Source organism: Leptosomus discolor, chromosome 9, assembly GCF_034619465.1.
Source record: "Leptosomus discolor isolate bLepDis1 chromosome 9, bLepDis1.hap2, whole genome shotgun sequence".
Lineage (NCBI taxonomy): Eukaryota > Metazoa > Chordata > Aves > Leptosomiformes > Leptosomidae > Leptosomus > Leptosomus discolor.
Window position 1 is genome coordinate 40,527,201 of NC_141399.1, and position 27,984 is coordinate 40,555,184.

General features: G+C 38.3%; 1 protein-coding gene across 2 annotated transcripts in view; it reads left to right on the forward strand.

Moving 5' to 3' along the window:
* MTM1 (myotubularin 1) overlaps window positions 1-25,856 on the forward strand; it is a 43,759-nt gene extending 17,903 nt beyond the window's left edge. Inside the window, exons 8-16 of one of the 2 annotated variants that reach the window (XM_086470249.1) lie at window positions 7,972-8,055; window positions 9,289-9,438; window positions 12,371-12,559; window positions 16,241-16,426; window positions 17,438-17,644; window positions 21,196-21,288; window positions 22,120-22,233; window positions 22,586-22,762; window positions 25,123-25,856. In XM_086470249.1, coding sequence (XP_086326375.1) covers window positions 7,972-8,055; window positions 9,289-9,438; window positions 12,371-12,559; window positions 16,241-16,426; window positions 17,438-17,644; window positions 21,196-21,288; window positions 22,120-22,233; window positions 22,586-22,762; window positions 25,123-25,290 — 1,368 coding nt within the window. In that variant the 3' untranslated portion in view covers window positions 25,291-25,856. The remainder of the gene's footprint in view (window positions 1-7,971; window positions 8,056-9,288; window positions 9,439-12,370; window positions 12,560-16,240; window positions 16,427-17,437; window positions 17,645-21,195; window positions 21,289-22,119; window positions 22,234-22,585; window positions 22,763-25,122) is intronic. The other variant, XM_086470250.1, reaches the window with a different exon arrangement.
* The last annotated feature ends 2,128 nt before the right edge of the window (window positions 25,857-27,984 follow it).

Below are 27,984 nucleotides of genomic sequence, written 5' to 3' on the forward strand. Positions count from 1 at the left end.
TATCAAATTATAGAGAAGTTTAGGTCAAAAGGGGCTCCTGGACATCATCTGGTCCAGGCTCCTGTTGCAAGTAAGGCTTAGATTGTTATCCCGGGCATGGTGAAGCCTACTCTTCAATATTTCCTGCGAGGCAGATTCCCTCATGTTGCTGCATGGTGAACCAGATCAGGAACTGAGAGGCACTAAAGCTAAACAAGGAAAAAAAAAATAAAAGCTTTACCCTGAGTCATTTCCTCAATCTTGTTAGCCCGATGCGAGGGTGGACTCAGGGCATCTACGGGTGGGTGTGAATGAAGAGGAATGGTGGGTCTGCCTCTTTCAGTGGCTGGTTTAGAACAAGGTTTCACTGTCTGAATATAACTGTAGGTCTGGGCTGTGCGTGCCGGCCTTCTCCTCTGAACATATGCTGACACTCTGACCATGCAGCCAGCTCAGTCAGGGACATCTTTTGTAAAGAATATGTTACGGCTTTGTATGACAGCTGGGTGAAGATGGCAGCCCTCTGCTACTCAAACACCGAGCTCCTGCTTTTCTCTGGTCTCCTTCTCTCTACCTTCCAGCCATGTGGTTGATTATTCCTCTTATACCAAACTGACAGTTGTATAATTGCCAAGTAAGCCAATGTAGCTCAATTATCCAGCACAAAATCTTATGTTTTCTGAATTAGTTGTGTGCCACTTTTAGTAATTTGAGATCTGGTTTGAAATCGGTGTGCACCAGAGCCAGTGCAAGAGAGGGCAGGTGAGTGGAACAGGGAGCAGGCAGGAGAGAAAAAGAGGGCTGCCCCCTTTTTAGCAGTGTTAAACTGGTAATTTTGCTCAGACCACCTTGTGAACTGCCTCCTTGATCTTCAGCTAGTTCAGCAACACTGATGGTTGTGCAGCTCTGCAGTGGAAAGAAGGCATCATCAGGACAATAAAGGCCTAAATCGTTCCTGTCCTGATTTTTATCTGTATTTTTATATTTTATGTCAGATTTTTATCTGGCTGATTTTTAGCTGTAGTGAAACTTAGAGCTAAACAAAAACTTTTAGAGATGCCTTGCTTCCATTTTCTTCATGCTGTGCCATTCTCAGACAAATGGATGGTAAGTACAGCCCAAAACATTACTTCTGAGTGGAGCGTACTTAATTGCTTTCAAGATTTTTCTCCATCGCCATCCCAACAGCAGTGTTTGAGAGCCTGTGGTCTGGTTGCAACTGTTGGACAGTGTCTCAGCATTGTCCTATGTGCTTACTTCCAGAAGCTGATTCTTGTGTCTCTCCTGTTTGAGCATAGGTTGGGTTCAGATCTCTTTGAATCAATAACATGATGTGAAATCTGATAGCTTATCTGACTGATGGCTTTGTTGATATAGAACAAACAGCTGCTCTCCATAATCCTCTGTTGCATTTGCAAACTTGTGGTAATTGAAAGAAAGTTGTTGCTGGAAGGTTTTTAAGACTTTTTTTTTTTTTTTAAAAAAAAGAAACCAACCCCCCCAAAATTGACTGTTTGTAGTACCCCACAGAAGATGAGATATATTTAGTCTCTGTAGTTTAGTTTCTGCATAGCAGCTGCTTCACTTCCTGATCTTATCTTGAAACTACACATCATCATTTTTATAAGATTATTCGCCACCATAATACCTGCATGATACGTATTTATTTCTAACCATAATAGCTTTGTGGGAATGCCAGTTTTGATGAGAGACACTGGTAGTCATGCTGTCTGACTTTGACCTCTCCCACTCCTGATGTAGCTAGTTATCCTGGCAATTTAAAATGTCTGAGAGTCAGGTTGTGCCAGTGTTGCTATTGCATCTACAAAGATGATTTTAGGTGGCGGTGAGGCCTGGCATAGGTGCCTATCTCATGGAGCATTTGATTTTGCAAAAAACATCTTGACTTGAGGCTTCATTCTGAATGATTTATGTCAGTCTCAGTGCAGTAATGCTGTAAGGTTACCATATTTGCTAGTGATCAGAAGTTAATTGTGTAAATACTGCAATGTTTGCCCTTAGTTTTTAGATGAACAGGTAAGATGTAACTGGCTGAGTTGTAGTAATGGCATATTGAAGGCAAGGATAATGATATCGTTATTTTTAAACACACTGAGAAACTGACAGCCTTTTCACGGAGTAAAAGCTTAGTGATTTATGATATATGAAAAGCATAAACCAATAAGTTAGAAACAGAAAAAAACAATTGACTTTCTTTGCATGTGTGTAACACCTTGTTCTAGTTTTGATGCTTGCTTCTTTTGTAATGCATAAAGATTGGTCAAATATTTAACAGATTGTATATATGTTATATACTCATGTGCAAGTAGAATGTATTTATGTACTGAATCCATAGAGTAAATATGTAACTATTTGTAAACAGACTGCTTGCCAAAATGTATTGTCAGATTGCAGCTGCTCTCTCCTTTATCTTGCAGAACTACATTGTGTTGTGAGCAACCAGCGTATCACATATTATTTTTGTGTGCAAAATGGAAATGATAAATTGAATGTTGAAGGCAAGCACTGAGTCTGTAGGAGGACTGAAAAAGAGGCTGTGTTGAAATTACGGGTTAGCACCTGCAAGGAAATAAACAGAATTATTTGCACGGTGAAGCATAAAAAGTATCTTACCAAAAATGTTACAAGATTTGAAAGCCTTTTTTAAAGTGAAGTAGTAGAGTTCTGCTTTAAGTGAACCAGGAGTCATCATCTTTTAAAAGACTATGGATCTGCAGTGAAATCCCTACTTCCATTCTATGCAGAGAGGCTTGTGATTTGCTTTTGCAAAAATCTTAACTGATGTGTTGTAAGTCTTACTTGGTTTTTACCAACTACAATTATTGATAAGTCACAAGGCTTGCACCCCATAAGTTTTGTCACTGGTGGCTTACTATATTTTTTTATTTCTTGTCTCTTTGATGCATTCCTTGTTTTCTTCTTTCTGTTTCCCATGGCAGCTGAAAAAAAAATTGAAACTGCTTTTTAATTAGTTGGTAGACTAAAAGGAATTGATAGGCTTCCATCAGGCATGTAGCACTGATCTCCATCAAACTTAGAACAGGTATGGTCGATATATTGGAAGTGATTGCAAACTATTCCTCTTTGAACCCAAGATCTGAGATAAAACTAATAATCAGTATAACTTAAGGTAAATCTATGCTTTATTCAAGTGGCTTTCAGCTAGCTGGTCTTAGCACTGAGAGGAGGGAGGCCAGCTCAGGCTCGCTGCCTGAAACACTGATTTATTGAGCAGGTAGTCAACCTGAAACTTGTACTGTTGCTTGTACTTAGCATCCAGCCAAATGAGTCTAGAGTTGGCTCAGGTATACCTGTACAAAGCACAGGTATGCTTTCTGAGTATATGTTCATGATTTTAAAAAGCCTGTTCGTGATCTAAAAATACCCCAAACCCCTAAAAAAACCCCAAACAAACAAAAACCAACACAAAAAACCCAAACCACACTTTTATGTTGCTGCAATATTGTTCTGAAGCAGAATGTCTCTTGAGTCTAGGTTTTATTTTTTTAAAATTTCCAACCGTTTTGTCAAATCCGAACACATCTAATGAAGCTGCACTTGATTTAATTCCTGGGAAAATAGGCTGGGTGCAATAGGAGCTGTGGAGAAGTGCTTATTCTTGGAGAGGCAGGATTAATGATGAGAGAAGGGGATGGAATTTTGTGTGTGGAGGTCAGGGTGGAGGCTCAGAGTACCTAAAATACTGTTTGGGGAGAAGGAGGGTTTAGCAGGGATATAACCATAGATGTGGAGTGAAAGATGTGTGAAGAAGGCACAGAGCAGAACTGGCCAACTGTTTATTGTGCTCTAGTATTTGAACAGCTTGCCTGTGTGCGGAATGATGCACTGAGAGAGGCTGGCAGGGCTTTTCTGTTTTGTGGGGTCATGCGGTTCCTGTAGCTGGCCATAGAGCTTGCTTCTCCAGCCTTCCTCTGGCCTCCGCACTCTGAAGGCTATAAATACACACCCAGCTGGTCCATCATAAATGCCTGTGGGCAGTGAAGTGACTTCCCTGTTTTCATCCTGACACGAGAGGGGTGTGTGTGTGGGAGGGGCACTAATGTGAAGGAGCCTGTATCCACAAAAAGCTAAGCCATGTATTTTTACTAAGATAGTACCTCTCAAATCTTACGTCAAAAGATACGAGAACCTATGCAGAATATATGGTAAATGATGTAATTTCTTTCTGTCCCATTTGCCTGCTGCACTGTAGAGTTACATTCAGATTACGTGCACTGTGATGTGAAAGCTTCAGCAATGTTAAGTTAATCGAGACATACAGATACAAACATACAGCGTTTAATCTGTAAGCTTGGGTTATGTAGGACAAAAATGGAAATATGTGGGTCATTTGTGCAGATGTGAAGCTTACCTGAATGATAACAAACCCTTCTGTGATCTAAATATGTATTTATCACAGTGATTTGTTCGCTGTAATGGGGTTTGTCGATTTGATGCATCAGAATAATAAAAGGTCCGATTCCACAGAAGATGTTGTTCCGTATAAATTACGTCACATTGCTCATTATCACGTTTTGTTTCTAGTAAATAAAAGTAATGCACAAATGTGTGCTAAATGTGGCTTGTACTGACACAAGTAAGAAAATACAGTTGTATCCAGGCATATATCTTATGTTTGCTTGAGTGGATGATTTTTGGTATTAAAATGGCTATAAATGTGGGTTGCTTGTTACGCTGTAGTTTGAAATTATGTGGAACTGTATGGAGTTAGTGTAAATGTATGCAGAGTTTTAAATGCACGTTCTCCTACTCTGACTTTTCTGCTGTGTCATGTTGGAATGTAGAGAGGTATACAAATTTTACCTTTATCTAATGAGCTGCTTAAGTGGATATGAATGTATGAAAGTCTTATGTTGAGAAATTATTTTTAACTGTATATTGTTGAATGGAACCGTGCTATGATTGTCAGGGTGGGAAAGGAAGCATTTTTACTCTTTGAAACTGCTTTATATATTGTTTTGTTTATTTTGTTGTGAGAGACGGGCCTAAGGTAGGGTAGGGATGTTGCTGTATTTCAGACTGTAGCATTTAGCCTGGACTAAAGTTCAGGCCATCTTCACAGAGTATTTCAAGACTTGAAATGTAAGGTCTTAAGTGAGAGGCTGTTGGGGGTGGTGGGGGCAGGATTCCAATCTTCAGTCTCTTTTGTACAGTGAGTAAGACTTTCAGTAGTAACCAGATTAATTATACAGTCAGTACACAGTACACACATAAATGTGCATATATAAATTTTTGTTATAATTCAGTTAACTCTTGCAGAAGAAAAATAATTTTTAGTCTTCAGGTTTGTAGATACTGTTCATTTTTTAAATACTGCTCTTGTTGGAGAATACTTAAAGAGTTTTCTCTGAATTGCTGATATAAAAATCTAAGCACAAACTTTGCTCAGTACACCTTTGCATTCTTGTAGTGTTCTGTTATTTGTTAGACTTCAGATTTTTGCTGGTTGATCCATGCTACTGATCTTTTTTTTTTTTCTTGAGCAATACGGGAAGAATTTGCACTACCTGGAATGTCAACAGAATTGATGAAGCTTAATTGTCAACTTTAATAGTTGTGGTTGTGTGACTGAAAGCTTTTGTGGCAGATGTGGTAAAGCTGCTGTAGCTAAGCTTTTTAAATGAAACCTCTTGCACATAGGACACTGTTCTTTCAGAAAGACTTCTGTCCATCACCTCCTCGTGCATAGTAAATTTAACCCTGGTTTTAAAAGGTGAAAACACTTTTTCATCTGATTTCTTGTGGATTATTTTGTGGGTGACATGAGCAGCATAGCTGCTGTTTGTTTATTTCTAGTTTGGAGCAGCACCTTCTTTATTTTTATTAGTAAAATCTATGTAACAGCTATCACAGTGCACTGTACTAAACATATATTTTACTTATCGGGCTTAAGCTGGGTAATTTTTCAGTTCTAACCAGAAACCTGGAGTAAGTAGCAACTTAAATTACATATTCCTGCCTTTGAGACATCTTTTAAGTGATCTGTTAGGATTCCAGTGTTTCTGTTTCCAACTGTTAGAAGGTTCTCCTTTGTCTCTGGCTCCTTGGTGAATTCCTAGCATAGCTGCTCGTTGGGATATAGCAAATTCCTTTGGGGAGGAGGGGATGGTTCTCCTGTGTAGCTGTTTATTAATAGTTCAGCAAATCAGTTGCATCTACTGCTTTAGATAGTGATATTCCTGTTTTGCTGTATTCCTGGTTTGCAATTAAAACGAAAAACCTTTTTCAGCTTTTCTGCTTAACTTCTGATATTTGCATCTGATTCTAATGGAATTTTTTTTTTCTGGTAAGTTAATGTTCACCTCTTTCCTTTTCCTTTCTTCATCTCTCCCTCTATCCCACTTGACAGCAGTTTACTTAGTCAAAAGAATCTGTAATGTTACTTACACTGAAGGCCTACCCCTTTAAAAATGATGAAGACATTCAGAAAACACAACTTGGGAATGTATTGTTTATCTCTGCAAACTTGCCAATGAATGTACTTGCTCTAAAATACTGATGTAATTTGAAATGCTAGTTTCTAAAACGAGTGGGATAAAGTATCTTGTGTGAGCAGTAAAATCCCTTTAAAATACTTGTTGGTTTGAAATACTTGAGGAAAATATGTCTCCTTTTTTGGAGGGATTCAGTTCTGTGTTTTGATTAGAGCTGTTTACTGTTTAAACCATTGTAACACATTAGGCTAAACAGAATTGCCTTGAGCCGTTAGGGTCTGCCTTCCTGCAGATCTGAAGAAACCTCCATGTGGCCTATGGTGCACTTACGAAGCATTGCCTTACCTCTGCAGATGTAATCGTGGCACCTTAGAACCACAGGGTTTTTTCTTGCTTACCAGGTTTTCTGCATTTCTGCTTAGTTCAGGTCTACACCTGTGACAATGGTGCAGATTTGGGATGTTCAGTTCAGCATTCAATTTCTTCTTTTAAGGTCTTTGAATAGGTAGGAGACTTTCAGCTTTGTCGTTACAAGTGAGCTATGATGGGCTCTTGAATGCTTTCTGCTCGGGCTGCTGTTGCTCAGTTAGCTCAAGACAACACATTCTCTTCTGCGCTTTTTTTTTTTTTAAAAAAAAACAACTTAGTTTCATGCTCTAGTTGGCATCTGAAGAATTCATAAGCCACCAAAATCAATTTTCTCAATGAAGATTCTTAAAATAAACATTACTTTTACTTTCATCATAAACTGTAAAAGCAAACCAAGGAAAAAAAGGGTTAGTTAGGTAATACGCCCACGTGGAATTGGATGAAAGGAGAACCTAAAAGGTACGAGGAAGTTGTCAGAATCCTGAGTGAGGATGCTGTGTTGCATAAGTCTTAAGAGTGAGCAACAAAGCAAGAGAAAAGTAGATAGTGTAACTTGCTAGCAACACATTTTGTTTCATTTCCAGTGGCAACTTTTTAATTTTCATGAAGTTCTACAGTAAACTGGATTTCTCTTAGTAAAGATCAGTTGGGGAGGGGGTGCAGAAAGAAGGCTGCTTGCTAACGGCAATGAATAACAACTAAAACCTTTTTTGCACTTTCAACTTAGTGACTAATATTTTATGTAGTAATTGCAGTGGTAGCTACTGGAGAAATTTCTGTGAGAAAACAGTAGTTTATTTGGTGAGGATGTGGAATATGGGAAATAAACTGATATGAACTATTTAAAAACATTTCAACCTTCTGGCAATAAAAAAATCCAACACTTTAAGCTTTCTAATTTTTATTATTTTAGCACTTCTTATTTTAACTGTTGTCACATTTTCATTATTTCCTTAGGAGATCTGTATTGTTTGTTACTTCTTGCTCCTTGCTTTGCCGTCTTACAAATACCAGATGTAAATGAAGAGAATGAGGCTGGCATGGAAAAGTCATTTTGTGGCGGGCTTTAGGGTATAACTGATAAGGAGCCCTCATGTTTGCCCCTTTCAGTCCGTTTGGTGTAATAAGCTTCTTTTACATCCTACAGCTTTTTTTCGCATTTGCAAATGAAGAAAAGTTTTCCGAAAATGGGTGGATGGTGTACAATCCGATGTCTGAATACAGGAGACAAGTGAGTTATTAAAGTTACAGTTGCCTGGTGCTTTCGTATCTGACAGCTTACATAGAGGAATTGTTGTTTGTACATTTTTCTTACCGGCTTTTTTGTGGGGGAGCTGAGAATGGGAGAAGATGAAAATACAACTTGAAAAAAAGTAAAGAAATAAATTGGAACCTTTAAAAAAATTAGACTGTCCCAGGAAGGTAGTCTTTGCTCTTTGAAGGAAGCTGTTGACACCTCTTACTGTTAAATGAGCAGAGGGTGGGGACAATGCGCCAAATATGTAGCTACAGTGTCCTAAATACAGATTTGATTTGATCTTTGATTTGGTCTGCTTCTTCCTGAAGTGAAGTGGGGAAAAAAAGCAGCTTATTTTAGAAACAACGTTGCTTTACAGAACTTATTTATATGTTTATCAGTATTCTACCTTGCTCTTTAGGTGTTTCTGGAAAAATGTCAATGAAAGAGGATGATGTATTTAATTTTAAGATGTCTTCTAGAGAATTTTATTTTTGCTTTAAATATAACATTAAAAAAAAGCCAAAACCCTAAGTAGCAACCAAATAAGGACTTCCTTTGGTTTGTGTGTTTTGTTTTTTTTTTTTCCTCCATGGTTTTTTGGTACAAGGTTTAGAGGCCTAAGACCCAAAAAAGGTAAAAGACAAACACCCACACAAACCCCACTGTGTGTGTGTGGAGGGCTTATCAGTCTTTCTCAATTTCCTGGCTGCTGTTTGTGAAATGCCTTACTGAACAGACTGCAACTAAAAATTGTTGTTTCTCAATAAAAAAGCTACCCTGAATCTTATTTTCAACCTGGAGGTAGTATCAGGCTACAGGGAAGAAAGGTTGAAGTGAGACTTCCTCCTGCTCAGCACCATAGTTCCTTTTCAGCAGGCAAAATAGAAAGGCAGAGCTTTGAGGGAGAAAGCTATTTTCTTTGCTCAATCCTGCAGCTGAAGCAATACATCTGGTAGTTTTATTCATTGTTTTGAAACTCATCATAATAGAATTGTGTGTATGAGGTAGCTGTGCAGTTGTTTAAGGCTGTGAATCCATCAGCCATGAGTTGTTCTGTGTGGACTTCTAATCTTTTTTTCTTCTATTGTTTTGAAATAGCACTGTAGTTAGATTAAATTGGTAAGTTGTTGCCACCATGTGGCCATAATGTCATGTAAAATTCAAGAGCAGAATTATTATTTGTACAGCCAAAAATACGTTGAAAAACTTTCTGTTACATTTTAGGGACTGCCTAATGAACGGTGGCGAGTAACTTTTATTAATGAACATTATGGACTGTGTGACACATATCCATCGCTCTTAGTAGTGCCGTATAATGCAACAGATGACGATCTCAAGAAAGTTGCTGCCTTTAGGTCCCGAAATAGAATCCCGGTGAGTATTATGTGATGAAAGTTACCTTATAGTGTAGCTAGTTTTAAATACAAATCCAAACAACTCTTTGCTGAACATGAAACAGGGGATGCTTTTTTTGGAAACGGTTGCAGCAAAATAGTTTTGATTGGCTGGCTGTTTTTACTGCTTGAAACTAATGTCTTGGCCAAGCCACGTTTCCCTTTTCCCCCCACAACAATCACCCATTCAAACTTCGTTGGGTTTAGCTTGACTTTGCTAGCAACAGCTGCCAGCATTGCAGATTCACTTTTCTTAATGAAGTATGAGCCTTCAACTGCCATATGTACTAGTTTGGCTATTGTTGGATGCACCTAAAAAGTGATCGCAAATGTTAGCCTCGTAAGTAAACTGCTTGGCATTTAAACGTTGTTCCTGTGGTCAGTCCTAAAGTAAGACCTCATGCATAGTCTTTGTAGGGAATTCTTGGGCTTTTTAGTCCTTTAAATTGGGCTGTGGAATTTAAGATAAACCCATTTGACTTTTTGGGTGCATTTCTGTAACTAAAAGTCTTTGAGAATTTTTATGTATCAGCTCTTTACAGCACTACAGAAAATATTACTTTCTATCACAATGCAATGTGTTTTAACTAATATTTCAATTTGCAAACTTAGAAGAGGTTCTAGATTCTTAGCCAATATCAGAAAACTGCCTTGAATCTCAGTTAATTTCAAACACATATGAAACTCGATAAGATAAATATTTATTAGGTATGGTATTTACTGACGGGCTAGGCCTATAATTACAAATTTACTATATATACACACACATGTGTATAAAATATATATGTGAAATATATAGAGTGTGCATAGAGTTCTTACAACATACCTGTATCTTCTCTGTCATTCCAAAATTCATGACAGGGCTTTTTGTATGCCTGTACAGTGAGAGTCAATTCCTTGGTGATAGTAATTTTATTCTTGTCAGGAAATAACTAATCATACTCACCCCCACACACGCTGACAGGTCTTGTTTCTAGATATACAACTAAGGATTGTATTTCAGAGTGAATACTTTCTGAGGAATTTTTTTTTAAATCTTTCACTCTAACACACAACTTTCAGACTGGGTGACAATACTGTTTCTTAATATTGTTCAATGATGTTGTAGTTTTTTTGTCTGCTTCTTAGGGTACTTATCTTTATTCTCTTGCCCTGCAATCTCTTCCCTGGGCAGCTCGCTATCTCTTGTTTGTGGTAAGTTCCCTGTGGCTCAGAAAAACAACAAAGTCAACATGCACTCTGCTCCAGTGCTGCCTCTTTGTAAAGAGGGCTGCGGAACAAACTGTACTTTAAAGAGAAAGGGAAACATTCAAGATACTGCAGAAAAGTTCAACTTTCCTTCCTTATCGAAAAAAGGGAAGAGTTGTGTTTGTAGAATTGGAGCATCCTAGTCACCGTTTCTACAATGAGTTCATTCTTCTGAATTGTTCCTCAGTTTCAGCAGGCATTGCTATATTTGTTTCCAGTTTGCTTTTCAGAATTATTTTATAGAATCACAGAACGGTTTGGGTTGGAAGGGACCTCAAAGATCACCTAGTTCCAACCCCCCCTACCATGGCAGGCATGCCTCCCACTGGACCAGGTTGCTCAAGGCTCCATCCAGCCTGGCCTTGAACACTGCCAGGGATGGAGCATCCACAACTTCCTCAGGCAACCTGTGCCAGTGTCTCACCACCCTCAGGGTGAAGAACTTCTTCCTTGTCTCTAGTCTAAACCTGCCCTCTTCCAGCTTCCAACCATTACCCCTCGTCCTGTCACTGCAGGCCCTTATAAAAAGTCCCTCCCCAGCCTTCCTGTAGGCCCCCTTCAGGGACTGGAAGGCCACTGTAAGGTCTCCCCAGAGCCTTCTCTTTTCCAGGCTGAACAAGCCCAACTCTCTCAGCCTGTCCTTGTAGGAAAGGTGTTCCAACCCTCTGACCATCTTGGTAGCCCTCCTCTGGACTCGCTTCAGCAGCTCCATGTCTGTCTTGTGTTGGGGGCTCCAGAGCTGGACGCAGTATTCCAGGTGGAGTCTCACGAGGGCAGAGTAGATGGGTACAGTAGATGACCTGCTGGGCACACTTCTTTTGATGCAGCCCAGGATATGGTTGGCTTTCTGGGTTGCAGGTGCACACTGTTGGCTCATGTTCGTCCTATCATCCACCAGCACACCCAGTGCTTGGAATTGCCCCGACCCAGGTGCAGGACCTTGCACTTGGCCTTGTTAAACTTCATGAGGTTGGCCTGGGCCCACCTCTCCAGCCTGTCAAGGTCCCTCTGGATGGCATCCCTTCCCTCCAGTGTGTCAACCACACCACACAACTTGGTGTAATTGGCAAACTTGCTGAGGGTGCACTCAATGCTGCTGTCCACGTCGCTAACAAAGATGTTAAATAGCACCAGTCCCAGTACTGATCTGAGGAACACCACTCGTCACTGGTGTCCACTTAGACATCAAGTCATTGATCGCAACTCTTTGAGTGTGACCTTCCGGCCAATTTCTTATCCACTGAGTGGTCCATCTGTCAAATCCGTGTCCTTCCTACTTGGAGACCAGGATGTTGTGTGGGACAGTGTTGAAGGCTTTGCACAAGCCTGGATAGATGACATCAGTTGCTCTCCCCTGTAAATTGATGCTGTACAATTTGTGCAACCCAAGACTTGTAGGAAAATATTAAAATACACTGGATTATTTAGGTAAGTATAGTTTCAGTATAAGTTAAATATGTAAGAGAATTAACTCCTTTAAATATTATTATTATTAAATTTTATGAGACTAAAGTGGAAGCAGTTGAGATGTCTGGGGGTTATCTTTTGAAGAGATTAATGTGTTAATTTTCATATTACCTGTTTTAAAGGATATGACTTTAAAATTTAAAGTTATGATTTTTTTAATAAACTGTATTTCTAATGTGTTTTTAACATGTGACTAGGTTTTGTCATGGATTCATCCAGAGACTCAAGCTGTTATTATGCGCTGCAGTCAGCCCCTTGTTGGAATGAGTGGCAAGCGGAATAAAGATGATGAAAGATATCTTGACATCATCAGGGAGGCTAATGGGCAAATCTCAAAACTGACTATCTATGATGCTAGGCCCAATGTCAATGCAGTTGCGAATAAGGTAAACAGATGCTTAATAGCCTTATTTGTGAAGGGGGCTGGGGAGGAGACTTAGTTTGAAGTTTTCTGTAAGGATGTTTTTCGGTACAATAGTAATCTTAATGTAGATAAATTTACATCATCAAATATATGTGCATAATCAAATACTGAGGCTTAAGGACATGAGTGACATGAGTGCCTCAAGCAGGTCATAAGCAGGGTTTCAGGACCATGTGTGAATTTCCAGACACGCTTTACCCTGTCTGTTGTCAGTCAAGCACAGATCTTATCATGGGACTGAAATCAGAAGTGACTACACTCTGCACTGTGAGGTAGATGTAGGCTGAGCTGTAGAGCGCGTCCTCTCTTGGAATGACATGCCACCTCTGTGGAAGCCACAGCTCTGCTTCATATCCTCTGAGAAAATTCTGTCCTGGAAAGCCTGTGTGCATAAAGCCAAGCCCACTGATAGGCATCCTTTGTTTTGGTTCTTCCTAACCATTACATGAACTACTTCAGAGCTATCCAGGTATCCAGCAAATAAAGTGATGAATAACTTAATTTGGGGGTTTGCACTCTAAACAGCAATATGGGTATGATCTTGGATGCCTAAATACCTGTTCCTCCCTAGGCGCCTGTAGTTGGTAAGTGCAGTAACGGAAGCAGTGTTTCCATCTGACAAAGTGACCATTTCTTTGCTAATCTGCGATCAAAGCCTAAATGGGATCAGAATCAGTACAGCCCAGGTTGGAAGGGACCTCAAAAGATCATCTGGTCCAACCTTTCAAGAGGAAAAGGTGTCCCTGTGCCTTGATTTCCCCTCTTCCCGCCCCCCCCCCCCCCCCCAACTCCGGTGAGGAGCAGATTGTTCAGGCATACTGAGACAAAGCCAGTCACAGCGCCTCGGTGTTGCGTTTGGCATAGAGCACAGCAGACACAGATGTGCTCCATGTTTATATGAAAAGCCTAGGTAGGGAAGGTGAAGGACACAAGTTTAATGCTTTCTTCATATGAGAATGTACCAACTTCACTCCCTCCATGCCTAGGGTAGTCCCTCACCCACTGAACTTGAAGCACAGATGAAGTGGACGTGCTCTTCAGCACTTACTAGTCAAGTTGTGTGTCTGCACAGTGAAGAGCACGCGAGATATGAGCTCAAGAGGGTTTGAGATCCTAGTGAAACCATGACTCTGCTTATCTGGGAGAGAAGGAATTCTAGCTTCTGAATAGTTTTTTGGCACAAAATGAACGCTAATTTAGTGGAATGAGTCCTCTTCAATGTTTGTGCTGAAAGGAATATGAAATGGTAAAACTTGTTTGCCTCTAAGAGGTTTGTGTGTAACAAATGTTAAGTTGCTTCAGAATTCAAGAGGGACAATAATGTTAGTGCTTTGCTCTGTGCAACTTAAATGCACGTTTCTGTACCTTTACAGCTCTCTTCACTATAAAAGAGAGTATAATTCATTAAGCAAGAAATAAGACTTTTTTTTTTTCATAGCACACATTCTTTCAGAGAGCCTGTTCTAGGAGCTCTTTGGCTAGGTTTTAGCCTCATGGCTTGCATTTTGAGGGTCTGCCTCAATGCGTGCGTTTTGCTCTACAGATTGCGTTATTCTCTGCACACTGAATTTTTGTGGGTGAACAAAATATGTAATCCTTCTGTTTGCCTTGTGGAAGAAATGACAATTATCGTATTAATATAATTTTTTTTCCCCAGTTCTTAGGCAAACTCAAATTCTTACCCCATTTATTTCAAAGGTGTATTATGAGCACACTTTATATACACGTACTTATTGAAGTATGAAGCACAGTTTCCAGCTTTTTAAAATGGTCTATGTATTTCACCCATGTGTTTTCATTAACTCCTGATATGTCTAAATATGAAATAATCATAGCAGTAAAAGCAGTAGCGTGCGCTTCTGGGTCTGAGGGACAATGACGTACAGAGCGCAAACCAGTGTTGATTCGCACTGAAAACAGTTTTCCTGAAGAGCTGTGAAGGCTGGTATAAGCAAGCTCTTGGGCTGTGCTGCTCATGCATTCCTGTGTTCCTAGTGCACAGGGCAAGACCACACAGTCAGTAGGAGTTGTAGCAGCCCTTATGCTAAATTACAATCATTCCTCACCAGGACTTCATAATACTCAAAGGAAAGAGAAAAATACAATCATTACTTCTTTTAGTGCAGGGCCTGGCAGCTCTGAGAATACCCCCACGCGTCTGCAGACGGAGAGAGCATAGAGCAGAGATGCTGTGCTACTATGCAGAAATGTGGGTGGTACTAATGGGGAAAGGCTATGCTGTACTTTAGGTTGTTGTCTGATGTGTAGCTGGTGGCTGTAATGGCTTATAAAGGCAACATTTATTTATCACAATTCACGGCATGGCATGTTTTTGCTGCCTGCAGGAAATGCTGTGATTTTGCAGCTGTCTTTGGAAAAATCTCATTGGTGGGACAGTGTCCTAAAATATGTGTGGCTTTTCTGCTTCCTTTTGTGGCCAGGCACATCCTCTGCTGTGTAAACGTTTTGAGAGAGCAACAGTAGAGTAGACTTTCTGCTTATGTGGCTGTCTTAATTTCTTAACAATCTAAATACATGTCTACTCTGGCAATAAAATTTGTTAGAAAAGTTAACATAAACTTTAATGTTATTGCTAAGTTACTTCTTGGAGGCAGAATCTAAGATTCTTGAACTTAATTCTTAAATGATACATAGCTTATTCTTAACTCTTTTAATTTTTCTTGGCCAAACATTTTATCATTTTTATCTATTTCAATATCAGTTCAATGTTATTGGTAAATAACTAGGCAGTGTAAACACAGGAAAGACTTTTTGGGGGTTTTGTTTGAGGTTTTTTTGGTAGCAGGTTTGCACTGGTAAACCTGAGATTTGCTCTTGTTTGAATTAGTGGTGTAAAGAAACAGACAAATCCTTTTGACTGAATTTCTTTCTGATTGATACAGAAACAAAGAAATAAAGAATTTTATTCCCTGGAAGTGGTGATCTAGTTATGTTATGAGTAATTGCTGGTTTGTGGGATGTACTTAAATTTTAATTTAACTTTAATAATCTGTCCGGGAAGTAAGTTGATTTCTTTTGTATTCAGAATCATGAGTTTGTTTAATCCTTGGTGGGAAAAGTGAACATAAATGAAGAAAAAAATATTGACATTGTGGTGTCAGTTGGTCAAGGAAAAGCTGTTTCCACCATGAATCTCAAAAGTAATGAAGAAGGTACAAGTGTCTTTTTATTCTCAGAGCAGTCAGAGTCCTGACTGATGTGATGCTGGCCCACTGTCCCTTACCTGGCTAGTTCAATGCTATTCAAAGGTCTCCAGGCCCAACAGTACATCCAACCTTCTAGTGTTACTCTAAAACAATTAATTTTCCCTTTTAGGGTTACTCCCTTGAGGTTTTCAAAGGAACTAGACTAGCTGGAGCAACTTGAATGTCTTTCTGGACCTGTGCTATACTTAATACACTTTGTCCTTTTGGACAGAGGAAAGCCCCCAAGTATTCTTGTCCAGCATTTGTCCCTCCAAAGCTTATGTCTGAGACTGATGTTTTAAACAAGCAACTGAAATTGTATATTGCCCAGCTACAAAATAAAGTATAAATAAAATTCAAACCTTTCTTTTTCTGTTGAAAAGCTGCTACAACAGTGTATATACGACTGAAGTTAATTTTAGATTTCTTGTTTGTAGGCAACTGGGGGAGGATATGAAAGTGAAGATGCATATCCCAACGCAGAACTTTTCTTCTTGGACATACATAATATTCATGTCATGCGGGAATCTTTGAAGAAGTTGAAGGACATTGTTTATCCTAATGTGGAAGAATCACACTGGTTGTCGAGCCTGGAATCAACCCATTGGTTAGAGCACATAAAGGTAGTTAGCTTTGTTTGAAGTAACGTTTGTCCAAATCTGTTGCATCAGACTTGGTTTATTTGCTAGACTTTGAGATAATCCTGATATGGAACACATCAAACTCCTTGGACTACAAAACCAGCATTGCCAACTAGTCTTAGAGGGTCTTACAAGATATCATTACTAAGCAACAGTAGGTGAAATTCAGCATTTGTCTGCCTTAAGTCAAATGTCAGTCTTTAATAGAGGAATGCATTGTTAGTCTGGTGGTAGTTACATGTGTGAACTGATTTATTTTGTTTTCTAGCAGTACAGGACTACAGATAACTGTCATTGTGAAGGATTAGTAATTACTTTAGTTGTCAGTGTATCTGTGACTTTATATTGTTAATTACGGTTTTGTAAATAAGTCTTGTAAATTTATTTGTATATTTTGTAATTTTCATCTTGTAGCACAAATGCAATATTTAAGTGCACCAATGTTCTTACTAGTTGACCTTTGAACCTTTTCCCTGAAGTACAGCTGTGCAGAAGTGTTTAGAGATTATGTGATGAATCCTGTTTAATAAAATTATTTGGAAAATAAGCATACTAGAAGGGTACAAGTTCCTTTGTTTCAACAACTGAGATATTTCAAAATTTAGTTCAAAAGGAAGGAGACAAATGAAATACAGATTTTTTTTTTTTTTTTTAGACAATGTATCCTATGGTAAATCCTCTTTTTATTTAAAAAAGAAGCTTATGTTCTTCGGTTTATCAAGGTTACTGTTTTCTGCCCCATTTTTTAAGAATTTTCCGTGAGATGAAGTAGATCTTACTAAGGGATTAGGGAACCAATCTGTTTCTCAATTGATACTCTTTCCATTAAAGGATCTAAAGAACTTGGTGTAGTTAATTGGAAAAGAATCTTCTGGGAGATCAAGTAAATTTCTTGTATAAAAATAGAGATGTGCAGATACAAAGAAATCAATTTATTTTTGTTAGAATGCTAACACTAATCTGTGGTGTTTGGTGTCTGTTCCTCTTTGCTAGCTTGTCTTGACAGGAGCTATTCAAGTGGCCGACAAGGTATCCTCAGGAAGGAGCTCTGTGTTGGTTCACTGCAGCGATGGCTGGGACCGGACAGCACAGCTAACGTCACTGGCCATGTTGATGCTAGACAGCTATTACAGAACAATTGAAGGCTTTGAAGTTCTCGTGCAAAAAGAGTGGATAAGCTTTGGTCACAAATTTGCATCGGTAAGAATTAGAAGATAATTGCAAGGACCATGCGACATTAACATTGTAAAAAGCTTTTAATGTTAAACTACTCATTGTGTTGAGGTTTGATAATTCTTTTCGTTATTTTGGAATTCTGATTGAAAACATTTCCAGGTAAATCTGAGCAGAGCCTTTGTTTTTAGACCTGTTTCGTTAATATTTTTTTGCTATTCTTTCTCTGAGAACATGCGTTTTGTTCTTAACACCCTTTTAAAAACACAGAATTGCTAGGGTTACTGTGGTTATTGAGCAAAGAAAATGAGAAGGCAGGAAAATTATGTTGTCCCAAACTTTTCAGAAGATCAAATAAGGCTGGGACATGAGGCTTCTCCCTCACCCTCCCTTTGGACTATTTTGAATGTCATGAGAGGCAGATGGAGTCTGGCCAATGTCTTCTAAATCATGTTTTGAATGCTTCCTCCCAGATGTTCTGAACTTGTCATAACAGCTCTCAGGAGGCTGTCACTGGTAATGCTGGCTCTAGTTCTGTTCAGTTGGCTTCTGGATGCTTGGAAACTTAAGTAGAAATTGTCTGTAGCAAGTCCTTCGTGTCCTACCCATGTATAATGCAAAGTCAAGGGTGTTTGTGTTCGGAAAATTTTCAGAGTCTTAGTGGAACTTGTCTTAAATCTGGCAGCTAACCATTTAACCAGGAAATCCGTACGAGGAATGTGGAGAAGGAGAATAGGTTGCCAGGGAGAGTGTGCTGCGTTATATAAACATAAAACAAGTTGGGAGCTTTACAGCAGTGTTACTTGTTGATGCTGAACCTTGTTAATTCATAGTAAGAAGTTTCCACACCTTCAGTAGAAGTTACTTGAACAATTAGTCCCTAGTGGAGTATTCTAAAGATACTACTTAATATTGCTAAAATTGGGAAAACGGGCAATTTGGAAAAATCAAGAAATGGAAAAATACACCTATGTGTGTATTTCATGCCCATTTTACATTTGCAAGGGTGTCTCAGTTATTTGAAAATTCACGTACAGCTATTCAGCGTGAATCATGTCACCATTTAAGTGTGCTTGTAGGCTGCGACAGTCTTTGATCTGACATCCTAGAGGTGATTTGATGTTTAGGAGATTTGTTTTGATTGTTGGGAGTGATATCTGCTGTAGTCCAGCTGTTTGTGTACTTACCTGTAGTCTAGTAGTGATGTGTTATATAAACGTTTGAAGTATTCTGTCTTGGTACAGCCACAGGAAAGCACTGGCTTGCCTTTTTATTCTTGCGTTTTGTTTTGTATTTTTAAAAAAAAACATTATAGTCATGATGCAGATAAAATTAGATTGTATAACTGGGAGACTTGTAGCCTAGTGCATATGTCATGGTTTAACGCAAAGCTTAAGAAGACAGATCTTTGTGTCCATCACCATTATGAATAAATTTGAATAATCTGTGATTCTTTTTATTAAACCATTGGTTTTGGTTTGAGTAATCAAAGGAGTTTATTCTCTCTCAACAGATGATGTTTTTCTCCTATAAGTGAGGTAGGACTTTTACACCCCTTCCAGATGACTAGCTCAGTCCACTGGTTCATCTCTGACAACGTAGCAGCAATAAGGGTGATTTAAATAGCTTGGTTTTTCTTAAACTACCATTTTCTTCTCCCAGTTTGCTCACTCAGGTAGTAATCTTTGGAAATGGTTGAAGCCACTGTCCTTTAGCTATCTGCTGTCTTCTGAGAGTACTGTATATTTTGATTTGATGAGTTGTTTAGCTTGTAGCGAAGGCAGTCCTTTTCTGGAATGTTCTGTAGAAGTGGTTGAGTCACTGTCCCTGGAGGTATTTAAAAGACATGTAGATGTGGTGCTTAGGGACGTGGTTTAGTGGTGGACTTGGCAGTGCTGGGTTAAGGTTGGACTTCATGACCTTAAAGGTTTTTTCCAATCTAAACTATTCTATGACCGTGATAAAAACAGATAATGCAAGCAGAAAATATTTTGATCTTTGTGCTTTGTTTTAGTTTGTTTATAATTTTATAGAACTGTGAGTTTTAGTAGTGAGGACTAGGCACTTCGGTGCAGTTAGCATTTCCTGAACCTCCCTTCTGAAACTATTGCTGTTATGCCTTCCTTCAAGTGGGGCGTTGGAGTAGGATGTTTCTTACACTGCTTGGATTAGACCAAGCTTCATGTTTTCACGTAACCAGGGTTGCAATTTGGATGTTTTAATAACAAATAATACTGAATATTGCAAATTATTAAACTTAATAGAAATTATTAAACAAATAATACTTAACTAAATAGTTCCTGTCTGTATTATCTGTCTAATGAAGCACACAGTAAGTTTCCTTGTTGAAAAGGAATTCTCTACCTCAGCTTTTCTGTGTGTAGTGAACTTAGTGCGTTATCCAGGTAAGACTGCTTGCTGTGTGGGATGTCTTTCTAATAGTGCATTCTAATATAAGAAATGTGAGACATAGACATAATTATAGATGGAAAATACTCAGACATCGTAAAACTGCTAACCATAAGTGAAAGTGGAAGGACTTTCACTCCTTACTGAACACATGTATGGCTGTTAACAGAAACCATGTATTTTAAACCATGAAAAGTGGAGAGCAAGGAGGCCAGTTTGTTTGTCTTCCCTATAGTGCTTTTCTAGTAATTTGCTAGTGTTGACTGAGTTCAGCCTCGATCCCTCATCTCCCTCTACCTGCCATTCAAATCTATTAAACTATCTTGCAAGTCATTGTACAGAGCAGTGTCCTGGTTTTACCATTTTTCATGTCCTTAAGACATTAAGCCTGCTATCTTACAGGCAGATAGACAGCGTCTTAATTCAACGTACCTGCTCTTCTTTTGTCTCCTCCAAGGCAAGTATATTCAAGCAGAATTACGGAGTTAATAGAATCTTTTTTTCCCTGTTATCTGTTCTCAGATATCAAATGTGAAAAGGAAGGAAACGGCTTTTACCAAACCTACTTTTTGTCTGTGGGGAGAATTCCTTTGATTGTTACTTTGGACTTCTCGGAATAAGCGGCTCAGCCAAACTTTAAAAATGTGTGTTAATTTTATGTCGAGAACATGAATGTTTCTTTGATCTCGCTCATGTTCACTGTCTACCTCAGGGTGAATCTTTAGGTTCAAGTCTGGAGGGGGAAGAGAAGAATCTGTGTGGACAGTCTGATGATCTAGGTTCTCAAGTGGCATAAATTACAGAAGACGACAAAGTATATAACTTGACTTTTGACAAACTTATTACATAAACATTGTTCAAAATATGCACTGATTATCTGCAAAGTAGTGGATGCTTTAACAGTTCTGCTTGTCCTGTAACTAGCAGGTTTTTATAGCAGGACCGATTATCGCTTTGGAATTTCTCTCAGACATCATTGGAACAGCTTTGCAGTGTTTCTCTATATCTGAATCTCTCTCCTCCTCTGTGCAATAACTAATTTTGACATTGTAAGAACAGGTTGCTCTATTACAGAAGCATTAATATTCTAGTGCAAAATAAGAAGCAATGACTATTGGCCATCAAATACACTGTTTTGGTTAACAGGAGGCTGTATTGCTTCGTTTCAGAGAATAGGCCACGGTGATAAAAATCATGCTGATGCAGACAGATCGCCCATCTTTCTCCAGTTTATTGATTGTGTGTGGCAGATGTCTAAACAGGTATGTTATATCGTTCTTCAGAAGGTAACGTTGTTAAAAGATTACTGAATTAAAAACCTAGATCTTTAAAAAAAAAAAAGAGTATTTGAAGAGGACAGCGCAACCCTCTGCTCTGATAGTGTAGTCAAAAAGAGTGTATTTACTTTTAAACCATACCATCTCTCTACCCTGTTTCTAAAAGTTTAGTTATGTTGGTTAATACGATGTTGGCTACACACACAAGGCTGGTGTGTCTTGGATATGGGCTTCTCGGAAACATACTGAGAGGTGTGACCCACCAGCAGAATGCTTTTACAGGAATTGCATCCAACTTCCTTAATGGGGTCTGTTTCATTTCCCCATTGAACTACAGGGACAAACGTGGTTTTGCCAAAGCTTGAAAAGGAAGCTTGGGAGCTGTTGAGTGCTGTGATTTAAACGTGTTTTCAATAAGTAATGAATAAAGCAGTAAACTTAGTCCCTTTAGGGCCGAGGATTAGGAGCTAAACCCTTATTTTCCTGTATGGTGCTGCACTATAGAGTGTGCACTGTGGATATCTTGTTCTGTCTTGCTAGTAAAAATGTAACTGTCACCATTCTGTATTTCATTCTTCTTTTTAGAAACCAAAGGCAGTTAGAACACTTTGAGGAGCGTTCTTTTCAGTAACTAGTTTGAGCAAGTTGAACGCCTCAGGTCATCTGAACGCTTAAAGTATATGAAAGTATTATCTTAAAAATTATTTGTAGATGTATTCAGGCTTCTGAACACCACCTTTAGCCTCTTAACCAGGGCATGTGCATCTCTCCCTGCTTTTATGATGTAAAGGATGAATTTGTCTTTTCTGCTTTTAGTTTCCTACGGCCTTTGAATTCAATGAGCAGTTCTTGATTACAATCCTGGATCACTTGTACAGCTGCCGGTTTGGTACTTTCTTGTATAACAGCGAGTCTCTTAGAGAAAAAGAGGTTAGTCAAACCACTGGTTGTTTAATTGTATTGGTATCTTGACTCTAGAAGATTACAGGAAGTTTTGGGTTCGGTTGTATTTGGTTATATTCATTGTATGACTGGTTTTGGACTGACTTATTTTCATTATAGAATAGTTGCATGGTAAACTTCTTGGTTTTAGTAGCTTAAAGACTATGAGGTCACTAAAATACTTGTCAAGTGCTGGTTTTGAAGTATTTCTAATACAGTAACTTATTGTGCTTTTAAGTAAATCAGAAGTGTATTAATTTTGGAATGTAACCTTGGCTTCTATGATGGATTTCCTGAGTTTGTGCAAATATTTACTGTTCTTATTTCAATTTCATTTTAGAAAGTGACTGAGAAAACATTGTCGTTATGGTCTTTGATAAACAGTGAAAAATCTAAATACACCAATCCTTTTTATACTAAAGAGCTAAATCGAGCACTCTATCCGGTAGCCAGTATGCGTCATTTAGAGCTGTGGGTCAATTACTACATCAGGTGGAACCCAAGAATTCGGCAACAAGTAAGTAAATTCTCTGTAATGTACAAAATGCTTTTAGGCTTCGTAAATAGGATTTTGTGTCTTGTAGAATAGTACCTGTAATCTATTCAGGTTTTTAAGATAGAAAAAAAAAAAAAAAGGTGAAAATGATTATTCAGTTCGTTTGGTTTGGGGTTTTTTTTTTTGACTCACTCAGCTCTTGTCAGAACATTGAGCTTATTTCACTGCTTAGTATCCCGTCATCCTCAAGCTCTTTCTAGCCCCTTTTCTGGGGGACAGGGCTAGGGGAGCGTGTTTTAAGGGAGTCTGTTGCTGCTAAAGGGTGAATGGCAACGCTTAGTCATCCCCGAAGAGTTCGGGCATTAGCATCACAAACACGCTTAGTTGTATTTGCTTAGTCTTTTACAAATGAAGATGAGCTACTCGGTCCTTTCTCTTTCAAAACTGCTATCTGCATTGATGGCTAATGGCAAGATACTTTTTTTTTTTTTGATCTAACTTTGATGACCCAACATTATTTCTGCTGTGTAACTGTTGGATGAAAGCTGTTACTGAAAATTATACAAGTGGATCAGATTGGAAGCCCAGAAAAGCTTTTATCGAGTTACACATAGTTTGGCTCTCTGCTTTTAACGTTGTAATACATGGAGACTCAGTGTTTGTTACAATCTTGCTAGAAATCTCAGCAATGTGCCATGTAAAGAGTGTACAGAGGCTTATGTGTCCTCCTTAAGTTGTGGAGTTTTGAGTAGGAGAAGATAGAGGAGCAATTTCTCTGACAGAAGCAGGCTTCACAGTCCAGCCCCTGGAATGAATCAGGAGTTTTCAAGCAATGCACTTCCTTTTCCGTAGCTGATCTCCTGTATTATTTACAACACTTTAGAGGCTGAAAGATAGCCAGGCAGTTTACTGTATTTTCTTAGAAGCTTGTTGCCAGTTTTAATTTGAAGTTCTAGTTTTAAAGCTCTTGTTGCTTGCTGTGAAAGATGAGGGCATTTTGCAAAAGGTGAATCCAAAGGTTTATTTTAGAAAGTGAAGGATTGTAGGGCATGCAAATTAGCTGTAAATCTACTTAAAAATGCACTTTGCCATTATTCAGGAAAGGTTTTTGGCAGGAGTTACTTATTAGAAATGCAAACCCGTGTGATAATCTTCTACACTGCTACTGCTGGTCCCTTGTTTTCACCATTTTTATATACAAAATGCAGCAGTGTGGCGTTTTCTTGCTGCACATGGAATTTACATTCATGTTGACTTAAGCAACTGAATAGTGGATATGTGGCATGAAACAGTTTTGGGGTACCCTTTCTTAGTGCCGTTGCGCAGAAGCATGTTGTGCATCAGACTTCAGTCTAATGAAGAGTCTGGCCTGTCGCTAGCAACATCATTAACCCTACATCTCTAATCATCTTAGTAACTACAGTCAGTCATTGATCCAACTTCCACAGTTGCTTCGACATTCATCGCTGTCCTCATCTGGGATGCGTAGTGAGTGGTGCACGTAAGAGTGCTGGTTCAGCTGGTTTTGAACTGGTGAGGCGTTTACGTTTGCTTCTGAAACTGTACTGCTAATAGCTGTTAATTACAGGCAGTTAACTGTGAAACAGCAGCGACTTCTTGTAGGTGTACAGAGCTGAAAGTAACTTTAGGCTCTGTACCTGCCTTGGGCGTTTGTAATACTACTTTTCCATTTGTTTCGTTATTCTATTTGAAAAAGGAAGCTAAGCTTAAAATGGAAACAGTTAAGATGCTCTTTCTGTGAGTTACCTGCTGAAAGCTAGGGCAGTTGATTTTGAACAGATTCAGGTTTGCTTACAGAATTCGCTGAAAGTTTTGCATTTGTCACTTGTTTATTTACACGGAGTTGCAAATCTACTATTAAAAACTGAAGTATATTTCGTCAGTAAGGGAAGTTATTTAAACTGAAGACATGCATTTCATCTTAGTATGATCAGTGTAGCTAAAATCATCTGGCTAAACACTGTTTTTAGGGAAGATGAGACATCTGACCTCTGGAATCTAAAACCTTTTAATAAGGCAAGAAGAGAAAAGCTTCAGACAAGGTATTCATACCTATCTTCCACACGATATGAGAATTCCACACGATAAGAAAATTAAGTCCATATGCTCCAGGAAGTGCTGGCTGATTTTATTGAGGTAGAAAGAACTGTTTTGTATAAAGATTTTCTTTGGATGAGAACAACCGGAAGGCAGAGGGCTCGTGTATTATAGAAATCAATCTTTCTGTTGAGCTACAACTTGTTATGTATGTTGGAAACTACAAATACTGAGTCATGCCAGAAAAACACAGATATACAGCAGCCGAACTGTGTAGGGGTAGCTGGACTGAAGTGATAAGACTAATACAAATCTCTTTCTAGCAGCCAAATCCAGTGGAGCAGCGTTACATGGAGCTCCTTGCGTTACGTGATGATTATATAAGGAGACTTGAAGAACTACAGATCACAAGTAATTCTAAGATATCAAATTCATCAGCCTCATCAGCATCTCCCTCACAGATGATGTCCCAAGTACAAACACATTTTTGAAGAAAAAGGTGGCTTCGTTCTATGCTGTAATAGCAAGTGGTGCTTAACAAAGGTCTATAGCATAAAGAGGAATATTTTAATGCCTTACATTAGACTGTCCTAACACAAATTGGTTTTAGACTGTGCTCATCTGAGGAGGACTTCACACCAAACAAAACCAGCTCTTCAATTACGTGCCTTTCAGAACCTGTGGACTGGGAACATTATTAATCAACTTCTAGCTGTGGAGGGCTTTAAGAGTTATTTTGGAAAGTCTGGTACAATTGAAATGAAATTGATTTATTGTTCTCATAAGAATGCTTTAATTTATTACATTGTAGATCATGTTCCTGTAGGGAAATTCATGCTCAATCCTACATGTCGTGAATAAACACATTAATGGCAATAGGGATATTCACAGTGTGTAAAATTAGGTGTGTGTGTATTCCTGTTAGGAATACATTTGTGGAGTTCATGAGATAAAAATAAATTCTGTTGTAAGATTTCAGAGAGGAGTGTTGAAATTTTCTGGTTACCTGAGAATTTCAAATTTTCCTTTTTTGAAATAAACAAAAATATGGAAGAGATTTCACTGACATGCTTCTAATTAACAAGTTCATATAGCTCAGTACATATGAAAATAAAAGAAAAATTATTTTTTTACTATACTTTTTGTTTTAACCAATGGCAATTGTACTGGATTTTGAGAAGTCCCGTTTTGGCTAACTGTTCAGCTGTAAAGTATATTACAAGTTATCACTGTTGGTGGTATTGGTTCTCTGGATTAATACAGGATAAAATGGTTCTAAAGAAGGTTTATATAAATCAAAAACAGACCCATGGAGACATTGCTTAAATATCCAGCATTAGCCATAGTATTAAAGCTTGTGTTTGACTTTTAAAAGTAAATGTGCCTCTTTAAAAGAGCTTTTATACCAAAGTAGGCAAAAATTTTCAGTTACAAATACTGTTGAAAACTTGTGCGTTTATATCTTACTGTTTAACTGTTGTTCAACGGATTTATTCCTAAGTATTTAAGGGACTTCAGTAGACAAGATCTGCATATAGTATGTGCACTTGTTTTGAACCTTCCAGTGAATTCTAGTTTCAAGCCTTCATTTCAGAGGCTTCTTTTATACCTTTAATTTGTTCCTTTCAGGTATTTTTTAAATAGTCACAAGCATTTCTCATGACAGCACAAACATTGCTACTTGATATTTAATAAAAATTTTGCATATTCTCAGAAGTCTAATGATATTCAGGCAATCCAGGAAATGTTGCAATTCAGAATCTGTAGAGGACTCTATCTAATATTTTTATTTTAAAGGAGATATTTTGATGCTTGAGGCTTCTGTCCTTGTAAATTATTGTACATGTGGTGAGTTTTGATCTGCAAGATGAAATAGGATTATATATAAATTAAGTTTTGTGTAAGTATATATAATATAGTTTATTAGAAATTCTGCAAGTTTATGAAGTGTAAATATTTTGCATATGAAAACTAAATTTAAAGCTATAGTTCCATAAAATAAGTCAAAATTTAGAGGACATCTGAATATTTTTAGAACAGTATTTTTTCAAAGGAATAAAAGTATACCGCCTCTTGATTTAATTCAGTATATACACTGAATTGCACTATTGTTTTTCAGGGAAGCTCTGAGCACGTGGCATGTGTGTTCTAAACACACATGATTTATATGATTTTTGTCCTCTAAATTTCATTCTCCCATCAATGTTCTTCAGTATGTGTTTCTAAAATAACAACACTGTCCCAGAATCCTGACTTGTTAAGGTAAATAAGATGAATTACATCAGGTAAATGAAGAAGGATGCTCAATTGTTCATGATATACTCTACGTTTTGAAAGCTATGCATACTCTGGTAATTTGCCTTCTACTTACTTGTGGTTTATAAAAAAAAAAAGCTATTTTTATTAGAATATTTGAAGTTTCTGTATTTGAGTTGAACATATTGGTGACATCTCTGAGCAGTGTTGAAGTTCAGAAAATCTAATAGCTTTTACTGTGTAAACACTACATGATAACCTACTGCATTGGGAACATGTAATATAATGGAAAGGATTATTACTTCATTACATATATAACATTCTTCATATTACTGGTTCAGTCAAATTTCAGTCTTGGAAACTCTCTAACATAGCTCTGTGTGGGCTTGGATTTTTTTTCAAGTCAACAGATAGTTGTTTTAATTCTGTTTTTACATGGCAAACATAGGGGTGTTTTTAATCTGATACGTTCTGGAAAATCCTACGGTAAAGTGGTGAATGTAGGTATACAAACTGATCAGTGTGAACAGAAAACTCTTCTCCCCCCTCAGAGGTGTGATCTGGGCTGTCACTCTGTGCGCATCTGCTGTGTCTGCAAGCCCCTCCAGCCCCCTGCGCCCAGGGGCAGAGCTGACCCCTGAGCTGTGCCAAGAACAAACCTGGGGAAGCTTTGGAGGTGGCGAATGAGAGAGTTCCAGGCCTTGAGTGCCTTCTCCTGGAGGGGTAAAAAAGCAGGGCGGGGATGTGAACACTGACAGCTATAAATGCCCAGTGTCCCATATGAAATTGCCATCTTAGAATGCTATTGTAGTTTTTATCTTTCTGTATTCTTACTTCCATGGACCCGAGGAGATTACCTAGTTTTTGTGCTGGGCTTCAGTCACTTATTTAGAAAGTTTATTTTTTGAATGCCTTCTTTATTTGCTTAT